At 44.7% G+C, this 21,512-nt stretch overlaps 1 protein-coding gene across 1 annotated transcript; it reads right to left on the bottom strand.

Annotated features, from left to right (window-relative positions):
* Window positions 1-11,497: 11,497 nt before the first annotated feature.
* LOC311321960 (trace amine-associated receptor 13c-like) lies at window positions 11,498-12,535 on the bottom strand (the record flags this gene model as incomplete). Its single annotated transcript, XM_084453973.1, has 1 exon — window positions 11,498-12,535. One exon carries the CDS (start codon window positions 12,533-12,535, stop codon window positions 11,498-11,500), a length of 1,038 nt encoding a protein of 345 aa, XP_084310099.1.
* Between the last annotated feature and the right edge of the window lie 8,977 nt (window positions 12,536-21,512).

The raw sequence follows: 21,512 nt of genomic DNA, 5'->3' as shown, positions 1-21,512 counted from the left end.
CGTAAATGTAAAATAGCCTAATAGTGTATAGCATAGAACTTGCATGTACAATGTTATAGCACTATCTAGCTGGTTAACGTTAGCAAGCTGCAGTGCTCATCACAACCAATGGATGGCATTAGTAGCCTAGCAATCGGTTGGCATAGGTTTGCCTTAGGTTTGACTGAGGTTTGTCAAACCATGGCATAGGTTTGCCTTCTTTCTGATAGAAGAACATTTTGAGGGCATAGTGATGAGTTATACTCATTAAGTTTATTTATAAAGCCATCCATCAAATAGTAGAAAAGTAGGGTATCGATAGTGGGATCGATAAGCAGTCTCAATAATGGTATCAGTATTTATAATAATTCATGAGACCCATCCCTAGTCCTATTGGGGGACTTCAATGCACAAATGGGCAATGATGGAGACACTTGGAGGGGCATGATTGGGAGGCATGGCCACCGCAATCTGAACCCGAGTGGTGTTTTGTTGTTGAACTTCTGTGCTAGTCACGGTTTGTCCAAGCACCATGTTCGAACACAAGGATGCAAAAAAGCATACGAATGCGCACAACTCCAAATTAATCTGGAGCAGTCACGGGTACGAGGTCAAGTGCTATAATAAATGAAGGAAAGCACCGGCACTCATGAGATAGACAATGGTCTTCAAAACTTTAATGGGCAGGAATGAACGTTTCAGCCTTAAGCCTTCATCAGCATGCTGATGAACACAAGGATGCCCACAAGTACACTTGAACAGAACACCTTAGGCCGAAGGTCGATGATCGTATCATCTGATCTGACCTGGAAAACCCAAGTGTGTAGTGAAGTGAACTGGGAACGTCTGGAGGAAGAGCCAGCCCGGAGAGAATTCAACTGCCACCTCCGGCAGAGCTTCTCGGGCATCCCTGTGGAGGTTGGGGACATCGAACACGAGTGGTTGGTGTTCAAAGCCTCCATTTCTGAAGCTGCGGCTGTGAGCTGTGGCCTGAGGGCCAAAGGTACCTCGAGGGGCGGTAACCCTTGGACACCGTGATGGACACCGATGGTCAGGGAAGCTGTCCGACTGAAGAAGGAGGCCTTCCGGGACATGTTAGCCCGGGAGAAGCAGTCACACCATATCGACGGGCCCGGAGGGCTGCGGCCTCGGCCATGACCAAGGGAAAGCAGCGGGTGTGGGAGGAGTTAGGAGAAACCATGGAGAAGGACTTTTGGTCGGCACCAAGGTGTTTCTGGAAGACCATCTGACACCTCAGGAAGGGAAAGCGGGGGACCATTCAAGCTGTGTACAGCAAAGATGGGACACTGCTGACCTCAACTGAGGAGGTCGTTGAGCGTTGGAAAGATCACTTTGAGGAACACTAGGAACTTGTAGTTGCTGACTCTCTTTACTGTGGATCCACTGATGATGATGGGGTCCAGCCTCTCTCCTCTCTTCCTGTAGACACGATCAGCTCCTTGACTTCACTCCTATAGGCCGCCTCAACGTTGTCCATAATCAGGCCTATTACCATTGTGACACTATCGTGTCATCAGCAAACTTAATCAATAGTGGAGTTGTGCGTGGCTGAGCAGTCATGGGTGGAAGCGGAGGGAGGAGAGGAGAGGGCTCAGGATGCAACACTGGTGGCTCCGGTGTTGAGGGTCAGAGGTGAAGTCCAGGATCCAGCTGCGCAGGTCGGGGTTGAGTCCCAGAGTTTGGTGGAGTCTGAGGGGGACTATGATGTGGAACGCTGAACTGTAGTCAACGAACAGCATCTTCACATAGTGGCTTCATGGCGGGGGGAGGGGTGGGGGCGGGTAAAGAGTGTCTTTATGGTGTGTGTGTGTGTGTGTGTGTGTGTGTGTGTGTGTGTGTGTGTGTGTAAGTGTGTGTTTAAGGGACAACCACAACAATCGCGCATTTTATGAGAAAAGTTTGTGTTTCTTGGCATCATTCACTTCAGAGCTGTGATTGGTTGGTTGGTTCTTCAACACTGATCTCTCCAGCAGTAACTGACCCACGTCTGACCACACTGACCTGCATAGGAGTTCACTGAAAGCACCACTCACCTCTGGGAAAGACCTCCACGTTTCCCAGGCAGTCTTCTTTCAGTCTGGGAGAGTCACACACTGTGTTTGGACATAGGGCCTCATTTACCACTCACCCATGACGTTGTTGGTTGATTGAGGTGATTTTCAGCTGCTTCATTTCTGCCCCTCGTTTGGGCGTTCACGTCATGATAATGCTGCCCAATGTAATGGTACCATCAAGCATCCGCTACCAAACTCACTTAAAGCCCCAGTCCGCAATTGAAAACTTTTTTGTTTGTTTGTCTGTTTGTCTGTCTGTCTGTCTGTCTATCTATCTATCTATCTATCTATCTATCTATCTATCTATCTATCTATCTATCTGTCTGTCTGTCTGTCTGTCTGTCTGTCTGTCTGTCTGTCTGCCTATCTATCTTTAATGTGACAAAATGGCTAGTACAAAATACAAGTATAGCTGGTTATTTAATTGCAATTTCAATGCCACTCTGGTTGTTATAGAGGACATTAATTGATTTAGTCTGGGTGTAAATGAAATAAATATTCTATTTTGTAAAATTGGTGTATTTTGACGTCACTTTCAGAGTTATGAACATTTCAGTAATCCGAATGACCCCAGATGGGTTCAGATCTCTGAGTTTCTACTGTATAGGACAAATATCCCTGACTTTGACTTTGGGATAGACAGATAGACAGACAGACAGGAAGATGGTACCATTACATTGGGCAGCATTATCATGACATTGGGCAGCATTATCATGACGTGAACGCCCAAACGAGGGGCAGAAATGAAGCAGCTGAAAATCACCTCAATCAACCAACAACGTCATGGGTGAGTGGTAAATGAGGCCCTATGTCCAAACACAGTGTGTGACTCTCCCAGACTGAAAGAAGACTGCCTGGGAAACGTGGAGGTCTTTCCCAGAATTGAGTGGTGCTTTCAGTGAACTCCTATGCAGGTCAGTGAGGTCAGACGTGGGTCAGTTACTGCTGGAGAGATCAGTGTTGAAGAACCACCCATCCAATCACAGCTCTGAAGTGAATGATGCCAAGAAACACAAAAACCTTTCTCATAAAATGCGCGATTGTTGTGGTCGTCCCTTGGGCTGTGTGTGTGTGAGTGTGTGTGTGTGTGTGTGTGTCTCATGTGAGCCACCCAAACAGAGCCCCTGTGGCGAGGGCAGCAGTGCCAATCCACAGCCATGGTGACATGCCGGTCTCTGTGAGGGTGTGAAGGGGAGAGAGAGAGGGAGGGAGGGAGAGAGAGAGAGAGAGAAAAATATCCAGCATTTAGAGAGTTTCATTACATGGCGCTCTGAAATACTCGATTCTGACCGAACACATTCTACGGTCAGTTATTTCTCCACTCACCACTCTTTGACTGTTCAACATCAGGCTCGACCGCTGGACATGACTCTTTCATGAGGTCCTCCATTTTGTGGTCGATGTACGAGAACCCTGCAAACCGCTCCTGATCTACAGAGTCCTCAGAGTCCTCGGAGCTCTCAGAGTCTTCCAGGTCAGACTCGCTGCAGACTTGCTCCTGATGATTGACAGAAAAGGGCTGTCAGCAACAAGCAACTAGTTGCATGGAGAATTAAGCACTATGGTCCCAGTAATATGTGTTCTCTCTCTAGAATGTTCTGGAAATAAGGACTATGGTCCCAGTAATATGCGTTCTCCTTTCTCTAAAATGTTCTGTGTTCTGATATGACTGGAACAGGCTTCATAGTAGAGTCCCTACTTGTCCCCACTTGTTGTGGAAGAAAGACGATTATCACACTAATGTTGCTGCATTTAATATGCAGTCCACATCCTGCTGACCGTCTAAGAACTGATACATTACTGAGGCTCTCAAATCAACAGTCATTTGTACCTTAAAGGATAAGTATGCTATTTTGGACATTTAGAGTCTGTCTAACATGAACCTGACACATGAGACCATCATTTCACTGAGCTAGATACTGTAGAGATTTCCTTCCGACTCAAATGTCTTTACAATGGAAGTGGACAGGGACAGACCACAATTAAGGCTTAATGTCCAAAAATGCATAGTAAGCATACTATGCCCTTAAATACAAATCTAATATCAGTAAATAAGAAGAGTCAGTTGATCAACAGACTTAATAGACCAATCATGAAGCCGGAGAACCGGGTCGTACCACTTCGGGGGGGTCCATCGCTCTCTTCTCCAGAGCGGACCAGCTGATGGTGTCATAGAATGGGTGGTCCCTGATGTTACCAACCTCTCCCAACCTACACCTGGGGTCGAGATCCAACAGCTGTGGGGGAGATAGGAGATGTTGCTGAATTATGAATTTCATTCATATATATATATATATATTGTGTGTGTGTGTGTGTGTGTGTGTGTGTGCTTAACAGACCTTGTCCAGCAGGTCATTGGCCTCCTCAGTGATGGAGCATCGGTAGTCCATGGTTTTGATGGTGTTCATCAACGTGTTGACATCATCACCATAGTAGGGCCTCTGGCCGGTCAGCAGCTCGTGCACTAGGATCCCAAAGGCCCACCAGTCAGCGGAGTACGAATACGGACCGCTTATAAGGACCTGAGGACAAACAGAGAAAAGGAGAGTGAAGAGAGAGAAAGAGAGAGAGAGAGAGCACAACAAAAATGATATTTTGACCCAGGTCTGGTGCCTACCCACACACTCACCTCTGGGGACATGTACGGCAATGTCCCACAGTGGGATGTGGTCAGCTTGCCGTCACCCATGCACTTAGACAGCCCGAAGTCGATGATTTTAATGTGGCCGTCCCGGTCGAGCATGACATTGTCCGGCTTCAGGTCTCTGTGCACGACTCCGTTTGCGTGCAAAAACTGGAGGCCGATGACAATTTCAGCTGAGTAGAACCTGAGGGACATGGAGGGAAGTTTGCAGCATATTAAGGTTCATAATTATTCTCATATAGCCAGACCTATCTCCACACTTCATTAACGCTGTGGATGGAGGTGTAGGGGAGTGGGGGATGTGGGAGTGGGAATCTCCCATCGCCACTGATTGGCCGACCACATGAATTGGCGCCACTGATTGGGCAGTAATAAACAAACTACAAGGCTTATCCCCAAAACCTACATCCGTTGAGTCAGACTAAGGTTCACACAACAGCCCAGACGCTTTGAGGCAGTTTTAGTCGTGGCTGTTGTATGTTGATATGGCTTTAGTGGTTTATTATCATTATGACACCCTGCATTAACTCCTATAAAAGGGCCTGTATATGACCTGGTGTAGCTCTGGCACTCACCTGGATCTTCCTATAAAAGGGCCTGTATATGACCTTGTGTAGCTCTGGCACTCACCTGGATCTTCCTATAAAAGGGCCTGTATATGACCTGGTGTAGCTCTTGCGCTCACCTGGATCTTCCTATAAAAGGGCCTGTATATGACCTGGTGTAGCTCTGGCGCTCACCTGGATCTGGCGAGGTCGAGGGGGCCGTCCCGTATCAGGGAATCCAGTGATCCTCCGCTGAAAAACTCCATCACGAAGTATAGGTGGTCCTGGACACACATACAGCTGTCAGTCAGTCATCGCCGTCGTTGTGTATGTGTGTGTGATATATATATATACTTTTTCTTTCCATTATTTAATTATGTATTTGTTTACTTTTCTTTCTTCTTTCTTGAGTTAATTTTATTTATGTATTATTTATGTATAAATCTTTGCTTTGGCAATAATGAACCTTGTTCTTTCATGCCAATAAAGCTCATTGAATTGAATTGAGAGCGAGAGAGAGAGAGAGAGAGAGAGAGAGAGAGAGGCCCAGTCCCAATGTCCACCCTAAACCCTCAAGCCCTGAGCCCTCACAGACTTATTGACGTCACCTGGTAAAGTGGTTGAGTGCGAGAGGCTGCAAGGGCTCGAATTGGTATAAAAAGGAATGGGACAGCACTTGCGTAGAGTGGAAGGAATCACATTACATTGACGTGAAAACATATTTCTTACTATTGTGGGTGTGGGGCTTTTTATCAAATTTTACATGTCAAATCCCCTTTACATTATCCGAACTCTGTGTTACCCTCAAAACATGTCTGTTCAACTTAATAATTCATAATTTCATTTTGTGGTGATATGCGAACTACATTACTGCCTGTGATTCTTGTTTGTGATGAATCGAAAATATATTATGTATACACATTCCTGCACCTCACAACTCTTTCCATATTCATGTTGGAAATCTCAAAGAACACTGCACCGACATGGGTGATTAATGTCATACTGCTTTTAACTGGGAAATCATGATTTAGAGCAACAGAAATCGATGTAATTTATAACCATAGCCTACATATTTTTACACAAATCACATTATACAAACCCATGAGGTTAATAACCCATACTTAAAAATAATGAAACCAAAATAATTATAAGGCTACTTGTGCAGATAAGCAAGTCCAGATGAAAATATGAAAACATATTTTGTTTTGTAACGTGAACATTAGGGTTGGTTGATCTGTCCGTGCTTGTTTATTGGCTGTTCTTCAGGTAACCCCGTGTTTCACGTCACAACGATATGAACTGTGGGTAATTCCCTTAGGCGAAGTCTGCAGAAGTGCAGACTTACGGTAAGGGGGCATAAAGGGCTCAAAATGTCTGCCAGAGAGCCCTCATGCACTTGCCGATTTGACATTGGGACACCCCTAAGCCCTCGCGGACTTCGCGGGAGCGCGCCCTTAAGTCTGTGAGTCTGCAAGGGTGGACATTGGGACTGTCCGAGAGAGAGAGAGAGAATGGAGTGATAGGTAGCCCTGTGGTCAGGGCATCTGATCAGCAAAATCAAAGGTTGCTGGTTCAAGACCAGGCCATTTCCAAGCTACCGTTGTGCCCTTGAGCAAGGTACTTAACCCCCCATCCAGTCTCCGGAATGACCTCCTGAAGTAGTAATTGAGAAGTGAGGAGGTAGATCTTACCTTGTCCTGTAAGCTGGAGTACAGGTGGGAGAGGAAGGGGTTGTTCCTAGCGCCGATCGACACCCACCTCTCCATGATGACCAACTTTAAGTTGTTGTTCTGGAGAACCTCCCGTTTCTCCAGAACCTTCACGGCAAATTGCGTCCCTCTCTGCTGCTTCAGCTCAGCTAGGTAGACCTGACGACCGGAGGGAGATGTTGGAATACACTTCCCTATTATTATATTCAATACACTTCCCTAGTATTATATTCAATACACTTCCCTAGTATTATATTCAATACACTTCCCTAGTATTATATTCAGAGCTCATCAAGTTTAAGAAGCCCCTGCACCACCGTTGGTCCACACCCGCCCCCAGTCTTGGAGAGTGGCTTGTGTTGGCAGTGAGAGAGGACAGTGTTGTGGTGCTTAGCTTACCGTGCCAAAGCCTCCTTTGCCCAGTTCCTCAATGAAGAGGAGCTGGTCAACGGTGAGCCGCTGGCGACTGATGGGAGGGGGAGGAGCATGTGGGACAGCGCTGAGGTAAGGGGCCTGATGCTGTGGGCCACTGCCGGTAACTGAACACGTACACACACACACACACACACACACACACACACACACACACACACACACACACACACACACACACACACACACACACACACAGGCACTATGTAAATAAACATGTTGTGGTTGCCTAGCAACGGTAAACAAACTAAAAGCAACGCGTTTAGCGCCAATTGAACACTACAAACCCATATTTTTACCATCGAGTGTGGTAATGTGCTGTTGTATAAAAGCAATAAACAGTTAACTATCTATCTATCCCTTGAGCTTACATTGGGTTCGCGTCGTGCACGTGCCCCAGCACAGCCGTGCCAATCACCACAATAAAGTAGGCCTAGGCTACTCCCTCGTGTGTTATAGATGAACACCTGCAGCTCAATGTAAGCTCAAGGGATCAGTATAGGCTAGTAGTGGGCAAGTATTGACTACTCACTGTAACGTCGGTAGAGGTACTGGCCGGTGATGATGGCTGTACCCAGACCAGCACCAACAGGCCCCAGCTCAGCCAAAGCAGCGCCGCACAACGGTGGCTGGATGAACGGTGTATACATAGGCATCGATAAATAACTGAATGCAACCATTAGCTATTAATCACGAATCCCGAATGACATGAATCTCTCTGGAATAAACTTTTATAGACGTGTCTTACATGACGTCAATTAGGCGTCATAGTGGCAGCGAGAGCTCGAGCATTAATACATCCATGAGCATTCCACAGGGGAAATCAAAACACCGCATAAAGTGCAAACTAGAAGAGCAGATATCTCCCAGACAGGGGTTTCAATGTCAGCGAGTCCATCCTTACCAAGATGAATTAAAGATTCTTATTCAATCATGCCAAGGAACAATTGATCCTGTTGACTAGGCGAACACGATGCGATCAGGATACACATCTGTAGGCCTATTTGTCAAAATACACTGTTAAAGCTAGGACTGTCGCGGACCGCATCTACCGCGGTCACTGTTTTTTTCATTTTATTAGGCCTATGTTCCATGGGGCTTTATAAGGGCTGTCAAATAAATATTCAGCCGTCGACTGAGATAAAAAAAATACGTCTAGCCTAATCATTGTAAAAATGGATCGACTAGTAAACGGAGATTCGCCGAGGAAAATGACTAGGCCCAATTGTAGGCCTATAGCCTACTCAAGTTTCAACAGTGCTTAAACCGTGGGGTATTGTAGTGAATTATTATTCTTTTTCTTTTTTTTAAATCTGTTTAAATAGTTTATTATTGTTATATCAGAGATAAGGACTTTGATTATAGCCTATAGGTCTACACTAGACTACTCGGTTGTGCTGATAACTGAACGGCATGGATCAAACATTTGATCAGTTGTGTTTCAGTTGTTAAAATATACTTTCATAATTATTTCATATTTCAAAATCGCCGGACATTGTAGGCCTATAGGCTAGTGAGAGGCTGAGCATGCGTAGCTGAAATAGCTAGCGTTAGCTAGATATACTACACTGAGCTAACAGCTACCGGTCCTCCACTGAAACAAACGCTACAGTTCACATAGGCTATTGCAGCGGGTAAGCTACGACAAGAAAACAAAATCCAATAACTGTCTCAATAAACCAGTTAACTAGGGACAAAAGCCCTCGGTGCTGCTCACGTTCGTTGCCTGCCTAGTGCCTCTCCTACTATTAGCGCGCTCCAAACTTTCTCTCCCTCTCCGCGTTACACGTCTAGACAGACAGCAGTGCGAGATGGCAAGCGCGTGCGCCCCTCTCTCTCTCCCTCGTCGTGTCAACAAGCAGACAGAACGTGCGCGTACCGCTCGCTCATACAGTATTTGACTGTTCTCTCCCCTCCCGAATATTTTTTACAATATTCGTACGAATTTACTATTCGGGAAAAAGCTATTATTTGTACTCATCCGAATACCGTATTTGGGCACACCGAGATGGTGATATATGAAAAATGTTTTTGATTAGTGGACACTGAGGTGTGCTGGCTCTCGAACAGTTTATTGCCAAATAGATGTGACAACTGGACAATGGAATACGTTGCACAGCAAATGCAGCAAATCCAACTTGTTGCTGCTAGCTTGAATCCACGGACGTCGCCTACCGCGAGATCAAGGCATTGCGCAAGATCGGAATCAGTTAAAGAAGTTTACACATGTATGTACTGCTACTAAATAGTTCGATGCTAAATATTTTTAAAAAGCCTTTCCAGATGAACTAGAATCTTACTTTATGGCAAATTATATGCCATAATGCCAACTAACACCTAGGTGAGTTTCTTGTCTTTGAAATCGAGTTTAACATGTTTTTGAATGATTTTTCAAGATGCCCATCCACATCCATTGTATGACCAAAACGGTGGTAGAGCAATTATCAACTTTCTCGAAAATGCTAGTTTTGTCTATGTTTTGATCTGAATCATTGTATATGATCATAAGTAACCTTAAACCAGGGCTAAACATGCATTTTCCCTTTACTACTCCTTTAATGCCCAATCCCAATACCCCCCCTTAGCCCTAGCCCCTAGTTTTGGAGTGCCCTCGACTGGGTTGATTTCCTTCATGTAGAATGATGTGGTGACAGTGCAGACTGAGAGAGGAGATGAAAGAAAGAGACAGAAGAGTTACAGGTAAGGGAAATATCAGTTATTGATCCCTGAGGGGATATTTCTGTGATTTAAGCCCAAATATTTGCGCACACTGATGCCTTTTCCCAGAGTTGCCAGGTCAACACTTAGGGTAGTTATCTTGTAAAACATAAATAAATACCCAAAATATTCTTGAACCCCCACTTTTTACTGTAACTACGTGCCTGTGTGCGTCACATGGCAAGTGTTGTGGCCAGAGGTTCCTCCATACAGTATTGTGAGAGCAGAGGACACCCCTCTAATGAGGCCTACTCTCAGAATTATGGAGAACTGACCTGAAAAGACCCTCCCTACTTTAAGTGTTTGCTTAGCACAGTAGCCATACACATAACCATTCAAGAGAAGCACCAACTGAAAAAAATCCAGATAGAGCATAGTTCTTTCATTCTAGCCTTACTATAGAATTGTGAATATATTTTCATATTCTCATTGTGTTTCACTTATTTTCTTTGATGTTTCTATTTTATATGCAATCATCTGTGCACCATCTACAAAGTCATATTCCTTGTTGTACTGTACATTAAACTATTTGGCAAATAGACAGAATTGTTATTCTGATTCTATTTTTTACAGTACATTGGGTTCTATAGCACTATTATTTTTGAAGTGTAAATGATAGTGTGAGTTTAGTCCTAAAGGCACTGTTTCCGTTGGTTACTGATCCAAAAAAAAAGTTTATAGACAACCTTATTGTCTGGGTTTTCATTGAGTCAGGAATTTGAATGGACACAACTGCTGTCACGTTAATCACTGCAGGCTTGACTCAGTGTTAACTGCTTTTTATTGGTCTTGACAACATCAACTTACAACTTGCATGTTGCATTCAATTCAATGACATCACTAGTAGGTGACTGGGTAACTATGGGAACCAAGGCAGGCCTATGTATGAACACGCATCACAACACAACTGCTATGGCTGGTTGTAGGCTGAGATCGGTACCTGTACAGTATATGGTATTATTTCATTGACATTTTATTATGTGATAGGGTTGTTGTTTACATTTTATTGCAGTAGCTCAACAGGTGGAAGTTGCAGGGCTTACAGTAGGCCTACAGTGAATTAAGAAGATCAGAAGAATAATTGCCTTCATGGGCAAAAGGAATCCAGGATAGCCAACTTTATATAACTTATCACAACTCTCTCTCAAACACAGACAGTCTACCAGCTTGTCATTTCAGCACCCTATTACAAAACACATGCTACCTTTCTTCTAATGTTATTGACTTTACCTCCTGCAGTGATTAGTTTAAGATCTGACTGATAGTTGTGAATCATGCCCCACAGTGATATGATAGAGCCAGCAGGCGAAGGAGAATGCAGGAGCAGCAGTGAACTGAGACGTTGATAAACTGAAGATATCAGTCCAGCCAGAGGACTGGCAAAAACACACCAGATCAACTGACAAACACATTCATGTCCGAAGAGTGTCTGCCGAATATCTTAAAGGTGACAATGAGATTAACACATTTTCTAAACCAGGGGTAGAACAGAGCGTAAATAATGGGGTTTAATGTGGAGTTCAAGTAGGCCAACCAACCAAATACCTCAAACAGTATCCCAGGTGTGCTGTAGCCTATGTGAGGATCTACAACGGAGTTAACAAAGAAAGGCATCCAGCACAATATGAACACACTCACTACAATTCCCAGCGTCCTCGCTGCCTTGAGCTCTGAGCGCTTTGACACGGTGCTTCTCCCACCTCCCTCGTTAGCCTCTCCTGCCCCCCTTCCTCCTTCATAGCTGGTGTTCGCTATCCTCCTGGAGTGCTGGCGGGCCACCTGGAAGACCTTGCTGTACAAGCCTACTATGACAGAGATAGGGAAGAAGAAGCCTATGAGTGGGTCCAGGGTCCCCCAGAGAGAGTTAAACAGATAGGTGCAACTGCCCAGGCAGTAGATGGATGCCAGCAAATCCTCCAGCCCTGCCAAGTAAGCCTTAGAGTACACCAGGCTGTAGCAGTACAGGGCTGCGATCGCCCAGCTGGCGGTGATCATGAGCCAGGCCACGGGCATGGTGATGCGAGCGGCATAGCGGAGAGGGTGGCAGATGGCCTCGTGGCGGTCGATGGCAATGGAGACCAGGTGGAAGATGGAGACGGAGGTGAGGTAAAAGGATAAACTGTAGTATCGGAAGCACGCGTCATCGCCATAATACCAGCAGCCCCAGACCACCCTCACAGTGCTTACCGGCATCACGATCACCCCTACTAACAGGTCTGCCAGGGCCAGGGACATCACCAGCATGTTGGTGGGATTGTGGAGCTGCTTGAAGTGGGCAATGGAGACGATCACCACAGCGTTGCCCAGGATGGTGACCAGCATTCCCATCACGAACACCAGGTAGAGCCCCACCTTTGCCCCAGCACTGAACACCGATCTGGGGCAGGACAGGTTGGAGGTTGGGTAGCACCACTGGTCCTCAGGATGAGCCATGGCCAGAGATGTGTATTAACTACAGAATATAATCTATATAAACCATACATACAGTAATATAGCTGTTAATATATATTATATTAATATAAAACATAATATGTCTATATAAACTAGGCAATATAGTTTATACTTCATCCCCAATATGAACTACAGACTATAAACTATACATCATTATGTAATATATACTGTATACTGTAACAATGTGTATATAAACTATGCAATATAGTCTATACTACTGTACATCCCCAACAGTCTATACTACCAGGCCTTTGGCCATGAACTAGAAAACACATCAAATAAGCAAACAGAAAAACAAACACCAACCTTGTTCAGTGTCCATCGGTTGGTTGATGCCATGTCAGGGTGAGAGACTGACGAGGAGTGAAGGTAACAATGACATTTATATCTTTATTATTCCTGAAGGTACACCTCTCTACTGACCAACCCTCCAGTCACAACAGGCCACATTAATCACCTGTTGCATATCGTATCTGTGTGTGGCTGGCTGGCTGTGTGTTTAATTTGCATGCAGGGAAATGTGTGTGTGTGTGCGGTACAGTGTACAGAGTGTGTGTGCATATGTTTTTAATGTCAATCTAAACTATATCAATTCATGCTTCTATATGTAGTTGGGTTTACCTTCCTCTACAACGCCAACTCATCATTATGGAAGAATTGACCAGAAAAGACCCTGTGCACTTGCTGAGGTATAAATGAGTGCTACTGTATACAGAACCATTAGTAACCTATCAAGTTTGAGTTTATTTATTTGCCCTTCAAGATATCAAGATACTGTATATATGTTGGAATTCGTTGTCATACTGTATGAGCTCAAGAGTGAAAAGAAAAGTAGTACAATAAAACAAAATACATATCAAAGATCAATCAAATATTACAATTAATATTTAAATCGTGATTATACATAGAAATATTAGTTATTAGTATATACATATATTTGTGATAATTCAAAAGCTGTACAGCCTGGGGTAATGGCTATTAAGAATCGCCCACAGAGTGGCTTGGATCCTTAACTATGTGCTTACTGTAGCTAATGCTATGGGCTATAGTACAATTCTTTCGAAAGATTTGAGATTTTGAGAAGTTAAAGGACAATGCTCGTTTTTGACAACCTGGACCTTATTTACGGCATATTATACGACGAGAAGAAATTTTAAATCCAGCGCGAGCCAAGTATATCCATGTAATGGCGGCGGACGGGGCACTGAGAATGCAGCTTCTAAAAAATCTATTTTCTGCCGCGAAACGGTTGTTTTCATCAATCTGTCTTTATGAATCGCTAGTTGTGCTTACATAGAGCGTAGGCCTGTTGTGGTTGTTCACATGCCTCTGTAATATGACCTTTAGAAACGTCTTTCGAAACGAAATAGCTTCCCCACTTGCTCCAGCATGCAGGTGAGGAAGCTATTTCGTGTCTAAAGATGTTTCTAAAGATCATATTACAGAGGCATGTGATGAAAACAACCGTTTCGCGGCAGAAAATAGATTTTTTGAAACTGCATTCTCGGTGCCCCCACCACCGCCATTACATGCATATACTGGCTCGCGCTGGATTTTTAATTTCTTCTACATGCCTCCGAATTACACCAAAGTGATCTCGGTTAGTCAAACGTCTTATAATATGTCGTAAATAAGGTCCAGGTTGTCAAAAACGAGCATCATCCTTTAAGCATGCCCTGTCCTCTTACTTTGAGACTCAATGCTCGTCATCATTGAAGCTGTTACCCATTCATACTTCTGGTATCTCATCTTTATATCTACATGTATTTAAGATCCACTGTTTATCTGATACTTGGCTGCCTAATGGTTGTAATGTTTTTCATTAATTGATGTTTGTATGTTTTGTTTTTGTGTTGTTATTGTCTACTGTCCGTATGTACGTTGTTGTATTGAAGATTGTACTATTATCCGTTTATTTACTTTTACACTTCTGTTGTTATGTAGTATTTGTCATATATGACATAAAGGGCCCCCTCGGAAACTAGATGGTTAATCTCAAGGGGTTTATCTTAATAAATACATTTCTCATAACTTATGTTATTGCATATATTATGTTATTGGCTCTGATTTAACATTATTCCACCATCCCCTAGTTTGTGTAATACCTGTGTACCCTTTAGCATTAGGTTTTGCACATTTTTTTAAATTCTGTGTACCTGTTGACCTTGTATTATGTATATTTTCTATTACCTGTATACTGTGACCTGAGACAAAGGCTTTTCCACCCCTTGTGTCTATACCTGTGTACCAGTTATTACTTGTATTACTGATTTGTTTTGACTTGTATGTATTCTCTGTCATGTCTGTATTTATAATTATAGTATAGTATATTTGCTGTGAATTGCTTTGATAGCACTCTTTGATTTTAATCATGCCAATAGAGCACATAAAATTGAGAGAGATAAAGGTTTCGACCAAGACTGGGCCTCACATCTCTCTGTAGTCTTCGAGGGGAAGGGGGATGAGTAATTTTCAGATCTCAATGGGATTTTTATCCCTCCCTATTCTCAAACTATGTACCTGTATCCCATGGTGCTTAGAGAGTCTGCATACTGTATCTGTCATCTTAATGAAGTCCATATCATGAGCTTAAATGGGGCCTGAATCCACAAGGGAAGACATTACTGCCTGGTACTTTACTTTCAATACAGTATACTTTCCCCTTTCTCTCATCCAAAGGAGATCTGAGATCTGATGCAGGAGATCAGAGATTTGCATATTTACTACAGTTTTCCTTCTTGTTTTGTTTTGCAAAACAGGGTGTTCCCCAGGATGTACAGTTCAAGATTCAAGAGATTCAAGATCAACTTTAATGCTCCACAAAAGCAAAATTTGGCTTGGGCTTTCAGCATTGCTGCAGCTGTAAAAGAAAAAAACAAGCATTCACATACAGTATACTATGGAAGAGCATTAGTGCCAACAACTGAGTTTATTATTTTTTTAAGCTTCTGAGTTTAAAGTCAGAATTTCTGACTTTAAAGTCAGAATTTCTGACTTTAAAGTCAGAATTTCTGAGAAAAAAGTCAGAAATAACTTATGAGAAAATAGTCAGAATTTCTGACATTAACTCAGAAGCTTAAAAAAAAAAACTCCGCTGTTGGCCCTGATGCTCTTCTGTAGTATACAGATAGTGTTAGTACATAAAAGTGCCTAGTGTATCCATACAAACATAAGACAAAGACAGTACTGTACATTATGCAGAATAGGCCTGATGTAAAACAGCTGGCCCAGCTGTATCGGGCAGTGAGAGGTAACAAAGTATGTCCTCAGGTCAGATCGGACGGGGTTATCCCTATGTCCCCCCGAAAAAGTGTCCTATGTTCTGCAGGTTCTATGTTCCTCCCAAAAAAGGGTCCTATGTTCCCCGTTTGTGAATATCTGACTTAACTGATTCTAATGCGCTTTGTAGCCTACAGCACTTTGGTAAAAGGCAGTTGTTTTTAAATGTGCTCTAGGAATACATTTGACTTGACAAACTGAAATGATACTTGTTTTGTGGTCTGGGTTAGTCAAGAAATGCATTCACTGGCCTAATCACAAATGCCAATCATGAAACAAATTTGAAGAGGCGTGTAAGAGCCTAATTACAGCCACCGCAATTCAGATAGTCCCACCTACCTGTATTTAATTACTGAGCTCAGCAGAGTCTAGGCCTATTAACCAGAATAGATCTGTAACACCAACAACATGGCTTGACTGTGGATTTACTGTAAATAAATAGCCTATGAATAGGCTATAGATAAATTACTTCACATCAATCCAAACATAGACAATGTAGCCTACTCCAAAAGTAGTAGGCAGCTGTTGAAAAAAATAAGGCATGAGTTATTGGGGGCCAAGCAGCGAAGCTGCGAAGGCCACCATTGTGTTTGTACCATTTCTTATTATTTATTCTTTATTTATTCTTCTGCCATGGGAGTCTATGGCAGCCCATAGAACCGTATGGTATAAAGTTGTGAAAATTGGCACACTCATTCGGGACAGTGCCGTGACCGCCCTCACCAAGTCTCATGTCCACACCTCGCACTCTCTAGCGCCACCAACCTGTCAAAGTTGGAGGTGCGTTTAGGCACATAACTTTTGACTCGTCAGCCCGATTTTCAAAAACGAGGTACCGTTGGATTCCTTGGCTCAAGCCGAGTTCAACGCACCCTATGACATAATTTTCCGATTATGGTTTTGGATTTTGTGAAAAACACTTAAAATGTATCTCCTCCTAGGACTTTCGACCAATCTGCACGAAACTCGGTATAAACATTCTCTAGACCAATGTCCACAAAAATTATCCAGGGATTTTCAATTCTCGAAAGCGTTCTCCCGCTACAGCCAAATTTGGCGTCCAAGCCGCCAAACAGGAAGTGTGGTCATATCTCAGCAAATTGTTGATGTATCAAAGCCACATTAGGCACAGTCATCGGGGACAGTCCCGTGACCCCCGTCACCTAGTCTATGTCGACACCTCAAACACTCTAGCGCCACCAACCTGTCAAAGTTGGAAGTGCATTTATTCTGAACCGTATGCCCGATTTTCAAAACTGCGGTAGGGATTCGAATGCGGCTATGGCATGTTTCGCTTGTTGTATTTGATGCGCTGGTCACGCGTCCTGCTTGGCCCCCACATTGCTGCTTGCAGCTATATTTATAATTCATCTTCATCATCACCACAATCACTGAATCCATATGCCTAACAATTGTTTTTAACAAAAAGATATGACAACGCACACCGTTCAATCAATCAATCAAAGCTTTGTTTGTATAGCGCATTTCATACCCAGAGGCAACACAATGCGCTTTACAGAGAACAAGGGAGGTGGGCATACAACCCACTCTCTACATATTCCAGAGGGAAGCAAAAAAACAGTAATCACCCGGGAGCCAGATAAGTGAGCTGTAAAAATTCTTCCCTGACCCCTCTCAACAAGGCGATCGAGCAAGCTCCAGGAGTAGTTTGTCTACCGGCTAAGAACATTTATAAAGTAATACATTACATTAAATTACATTTTCAGAGTAAGAGTGGCTAAAAAAGCATCATAGGAGAGAGGGCATCCTATGGACATGCTACGACATCCACAGCAGACACGGGGGTGTCTATTGGACTCCGGGAGGTCTGCTGGTGACAGTGGGGCATCCACTGGACCTGGTTAGAAGATAGGAGGGAGAGAGAGAGGCACTAGGGAGAGGGAAGGCAGAACAGGGTTAGTAGCACATAGAGCCATACAAACCACACAGATATTGAAACAGGCAACCTGGAGCAAGCTCCTGGAATATATTTGTCTAATGTGGCAGTGGCTAGTTTCAGTGCAAACTAGAATGGAGAAGTAAGACACCTCCTTCCCTCCACTAGTCCACCTTTGGCAAGTGGTAGTACCCTCTTAGCCCCCCTACCTGGGGTTACAGGAAACAAACCTCGATGGCAGAAGAACAGAGAGAGAGAGAGTGACCCAGCCCGGTGGAAGCCCGGGGCCCCTGTCTGGAGCCAGGCACGGACAGAGCGCCTGGTGGCCAGGCTTTCCATGGAGCCCGGTCGGGCTCAGCCTGAAAGAGCAACGTGGGAACACCATCTCCTTCTCATCCATTCCGTGGACCCACCACCCACGGGAGGGACTGTCGGGGTCGGGTGCGCTGCCAACTAGGTGGCGGTGAAGGCGGAGGGCACCGACGGACCGGACCCGGGCGGCAAAGGCTGGCTCTGGGGACATGGAACGTGACCTCATTGGGGGGGAAGGAGCCAGAGCTTGAGAGGGAGGTGGAGCGATACCAATAACACCTGGTGGGGCTAACCTCCACGCACAGCACTGGTGCCGGAACCAAACTCCTGGATAGGGGTTGGACCCTATTCTTCTCCGGAGTTGCTCACGGAATGAGGCGTAAGGCAGGTGTGGCTATACTAGCTAGCCCCCAGCTGAGCGCCTCTGTGCTGGAGTTCACCCCAGTGGACGAGAGGGTCGCCTCCCTACGCCTTAGGCGTGTTGGGGGAGGATTTTGAGAAACTCAAAAAGGCAGACCCGAGCTTATCGATTCTGCTATCAAGACTAGCACATCCTATGATAACTTAATGTCAATTTTAAATCTTGTGAGACGGGTCACGTCATTTCAATCCATCCGCGGTTTAAATAAAAAAAGATACAATGGCCTCCCGCACCGCTTTATTTCTCATTTTGGCAGAGAGAATGGCTGAGCGCACAAAGCGATCGGCGTGGTTACATTTCACAAAAGTGAAAGAAAAGGAGGAGGCGAAATGCAACCTGTATTCTAAGATATTTTCTTGCAAGGGGGGAAATACAATGTCTACGCTAAAGCACTTAAATGGTGCCCATCAGATTAGAATTGGGACTTGCACTACATTTGATAGACTCAAAGACACACCAACTCCCTTGTCCTGTTCTACCACCCCAGGTATGCATGCTGTGTGCACCTCAATAATTCCCGTTCGTTGACATTTACAGTACTTAAATCTAGTGCTAGATGTCTTATTTGCTAGCTTGATTCTCTCTGTCATCGGCTTGCTAAAGCTATAACTTACAGTGGTTCATTCATTAGACTAGCGTACTGCAGCTAGCCAGCTACAGTATACCTCAAGTTAGCTACCGTTAGCTTGCTAGCTGGGCGCAGTGACGTTACGTTACTAGGCACAACTAGTGAATGAATGAATGACCCACTGTAGTCTAAGTTATACTAAGATGTTTTTGTAGCCTTTAGCAAGCGGATGACAGAGGGAATCTAGCTTGCAAAGAAGATATCTAGATTAAAGGACTGTCAATGTCGTAAATGTAAAATAGCCTAATAGTGTATAGCATAGAACTTGCATGTACAATGTTATAGCACTATCTAGCTGGTTAACGTTAGCAAGCTGCAGTGCTCATCACAACCAATGGATGGCATTAGTAGCCTAGCAATCGGTTGGCATAGGTTTGCCTTAGGTTTGACTGAGGTTTGTCAAACCATGGCATAGGTTTGCCTTCTTTCTGATAGAAGAACATTTTGAGGGCATAGTGATGAGTTATACTCATTAAGTTTATTTATAAAGCCATCCATCAAATAGTAGAAAAGTAGGGTATCGATAGTGGGATCGATAAGCAGTCTCAATAATGGTATCAGTATTTATAATAATTCATGAGACCCATCCCTAGTCCTATTGGGGGACTTCAATGCACAAATGGGCAATGATGGAGACACTTGGAGGGGCATGATTGGGAGGCATGGCCACCGCAATCTGAACCCGAGTGGTGTTTTGTTGTTGAACTTCTGTGCTAGTCACGGTTTGTCCAAGCACCATGTTCGAACACAAGGATGCAAAAAAGCATACGAATGCGCACAACTCCAAATTAATCTGGAGCAGTCACGGGTACGAGGTCAAGTGCTATAATAAATGAAGGAAAGCACCGGCACTCATGAGATAGACAATGGTCTTCAAAACTTTAATGGGCAGGAATGAACGTTTCAGCCTTAAGCCTTCATCAGCATGCTGATGAACACAAGGATGCCCACAAGTACACTTGAACAGAACACCTTAGGCCGAAGGTCGATGATCGTATCATCTGATCTGACCTGGAAAACCCAAGTGTGTAGTGAAGTGAACTGGGAACGTCTGGAGGAAGAGCCAGCCCGGAGAGAATTCAACTGCCACCTCCGGCAGAGCTTCTCGGGCATCCCTGTGGAGGTTGGGGACATCGAACACGAGTGGTTGGTGTTCAAAGCCTCCATTTCTGAAGCTGCGGCTGTGAGCTGTGGCCTGAGGGCCAAAGGTACCTCGAGGGGCGGTAACCCTTGGACACCGTGATGGACACCGATGGTCAGGGAAGCTGTCCGACTGAAGAAGGAGGCCTTCCGGGACATGTTAGCCCGGGAGAAGCAGTCACACCATATCGACGGGCCCGGAGGGCTGCGGCCTCGGCCATGACCAAGGGAAAGCAGCGGGTGTGGGAGGAGTTAGGAGAAACCATGGAGAAGGACTTTTGGTCGGCACCAAGGTGTTTCTGGAAGACCATCTGACACCTCAGGAAGGGAAAGCGGGGGACCATTCAAGCTGTGTACAGCAAAGATGGGACACTGCTGACCTCAACTGAGGAGGTCGTTGAGCGTTGGAAAGATCACTTTGAGGAACACTAGGAACTTGTAGTTGCTGACTCTCTTTACTGTGGATCCACTGATGATGATGGGGTCCAGCCTCTCTCCTCTCTTCCTGTAGACACGATCAGCTCCTTGACTTCACTCCTATAGGCCGCCTCAACGTTGTCCATAATCAGGCCTATTACCATTGTGACACTATCGTGTCATCAGCAAACTTAATCAATAGTGGAGTTGTGCGTGGCTGAGCAGTCATGGGTGGAAGCGGAGGGAGGAGAGGAGAGGGCTCAGGATGCAACACTGGTGGCTCCGGTGTTGAGGGTCAGAGGTGAAGTCCAGGATCCAGCTGCGCAGGTCGGGGTTGAGTCCCAGAGTTTGGTGGAGTCTGAGGGGGACTATGATGTGGAACGCTGAACTGTAGTCAACGAACAGCATCTTCACATAGTGGCTTCATGGCGGGGGGGCGGGTAAAGAGTGTCTTTATGGTGTGTGTGTGTGTGTGTGTGTGTGTGTGTGTGTGTGTGTGTGTGTAAGTGTGTGTTTAAGGGACAACCACAACAATCGCGCATTTTATGAGAAAAGTTTGTGTTTCTTGGCATCATTCACTTCAGAGCTGTGATTGGTTGGTTGGTTCTTCAACACTGATCTCTCCAGCAGTAACTGACCCACGTCTGACCACACTGACCTGCATAGGAGTTCACTGAAAGCACCACTCACCTCTGGGAAAGACCTCCACGTTTCCCAGGCAGTCTTCTTTCAGTCTGGGAGAGTCACACACTGTGTTTGGACATAGGGCCTCATTTACCACTCACCCATGACGTTGTTGGTTGATTGAGGTGATTTTCAGCTGCTTCATTTCTGCCCCTCGTTTGGGCGTTCACGTCATGATAAT

Source organism: Borostomias antarcticus (genome assembly GCF_949987555.1).
Source record: "Borostomias antarcticus genome assembly, chromosome: 19".
In the NCBI taxonomy this organism is placed as follows: domain Eukaryota; kingdom Metazoa; phylum Chordata; class Actinopteri; order Stomiiformes; family Stomiidae; genus Borostomias; species Borostomias antarcticus.
The sequence above is the reverse complement of the archived record's forward strand: the minus strand, read 5'-3'. Positions and strand labels throughout refer to the sequence as shown.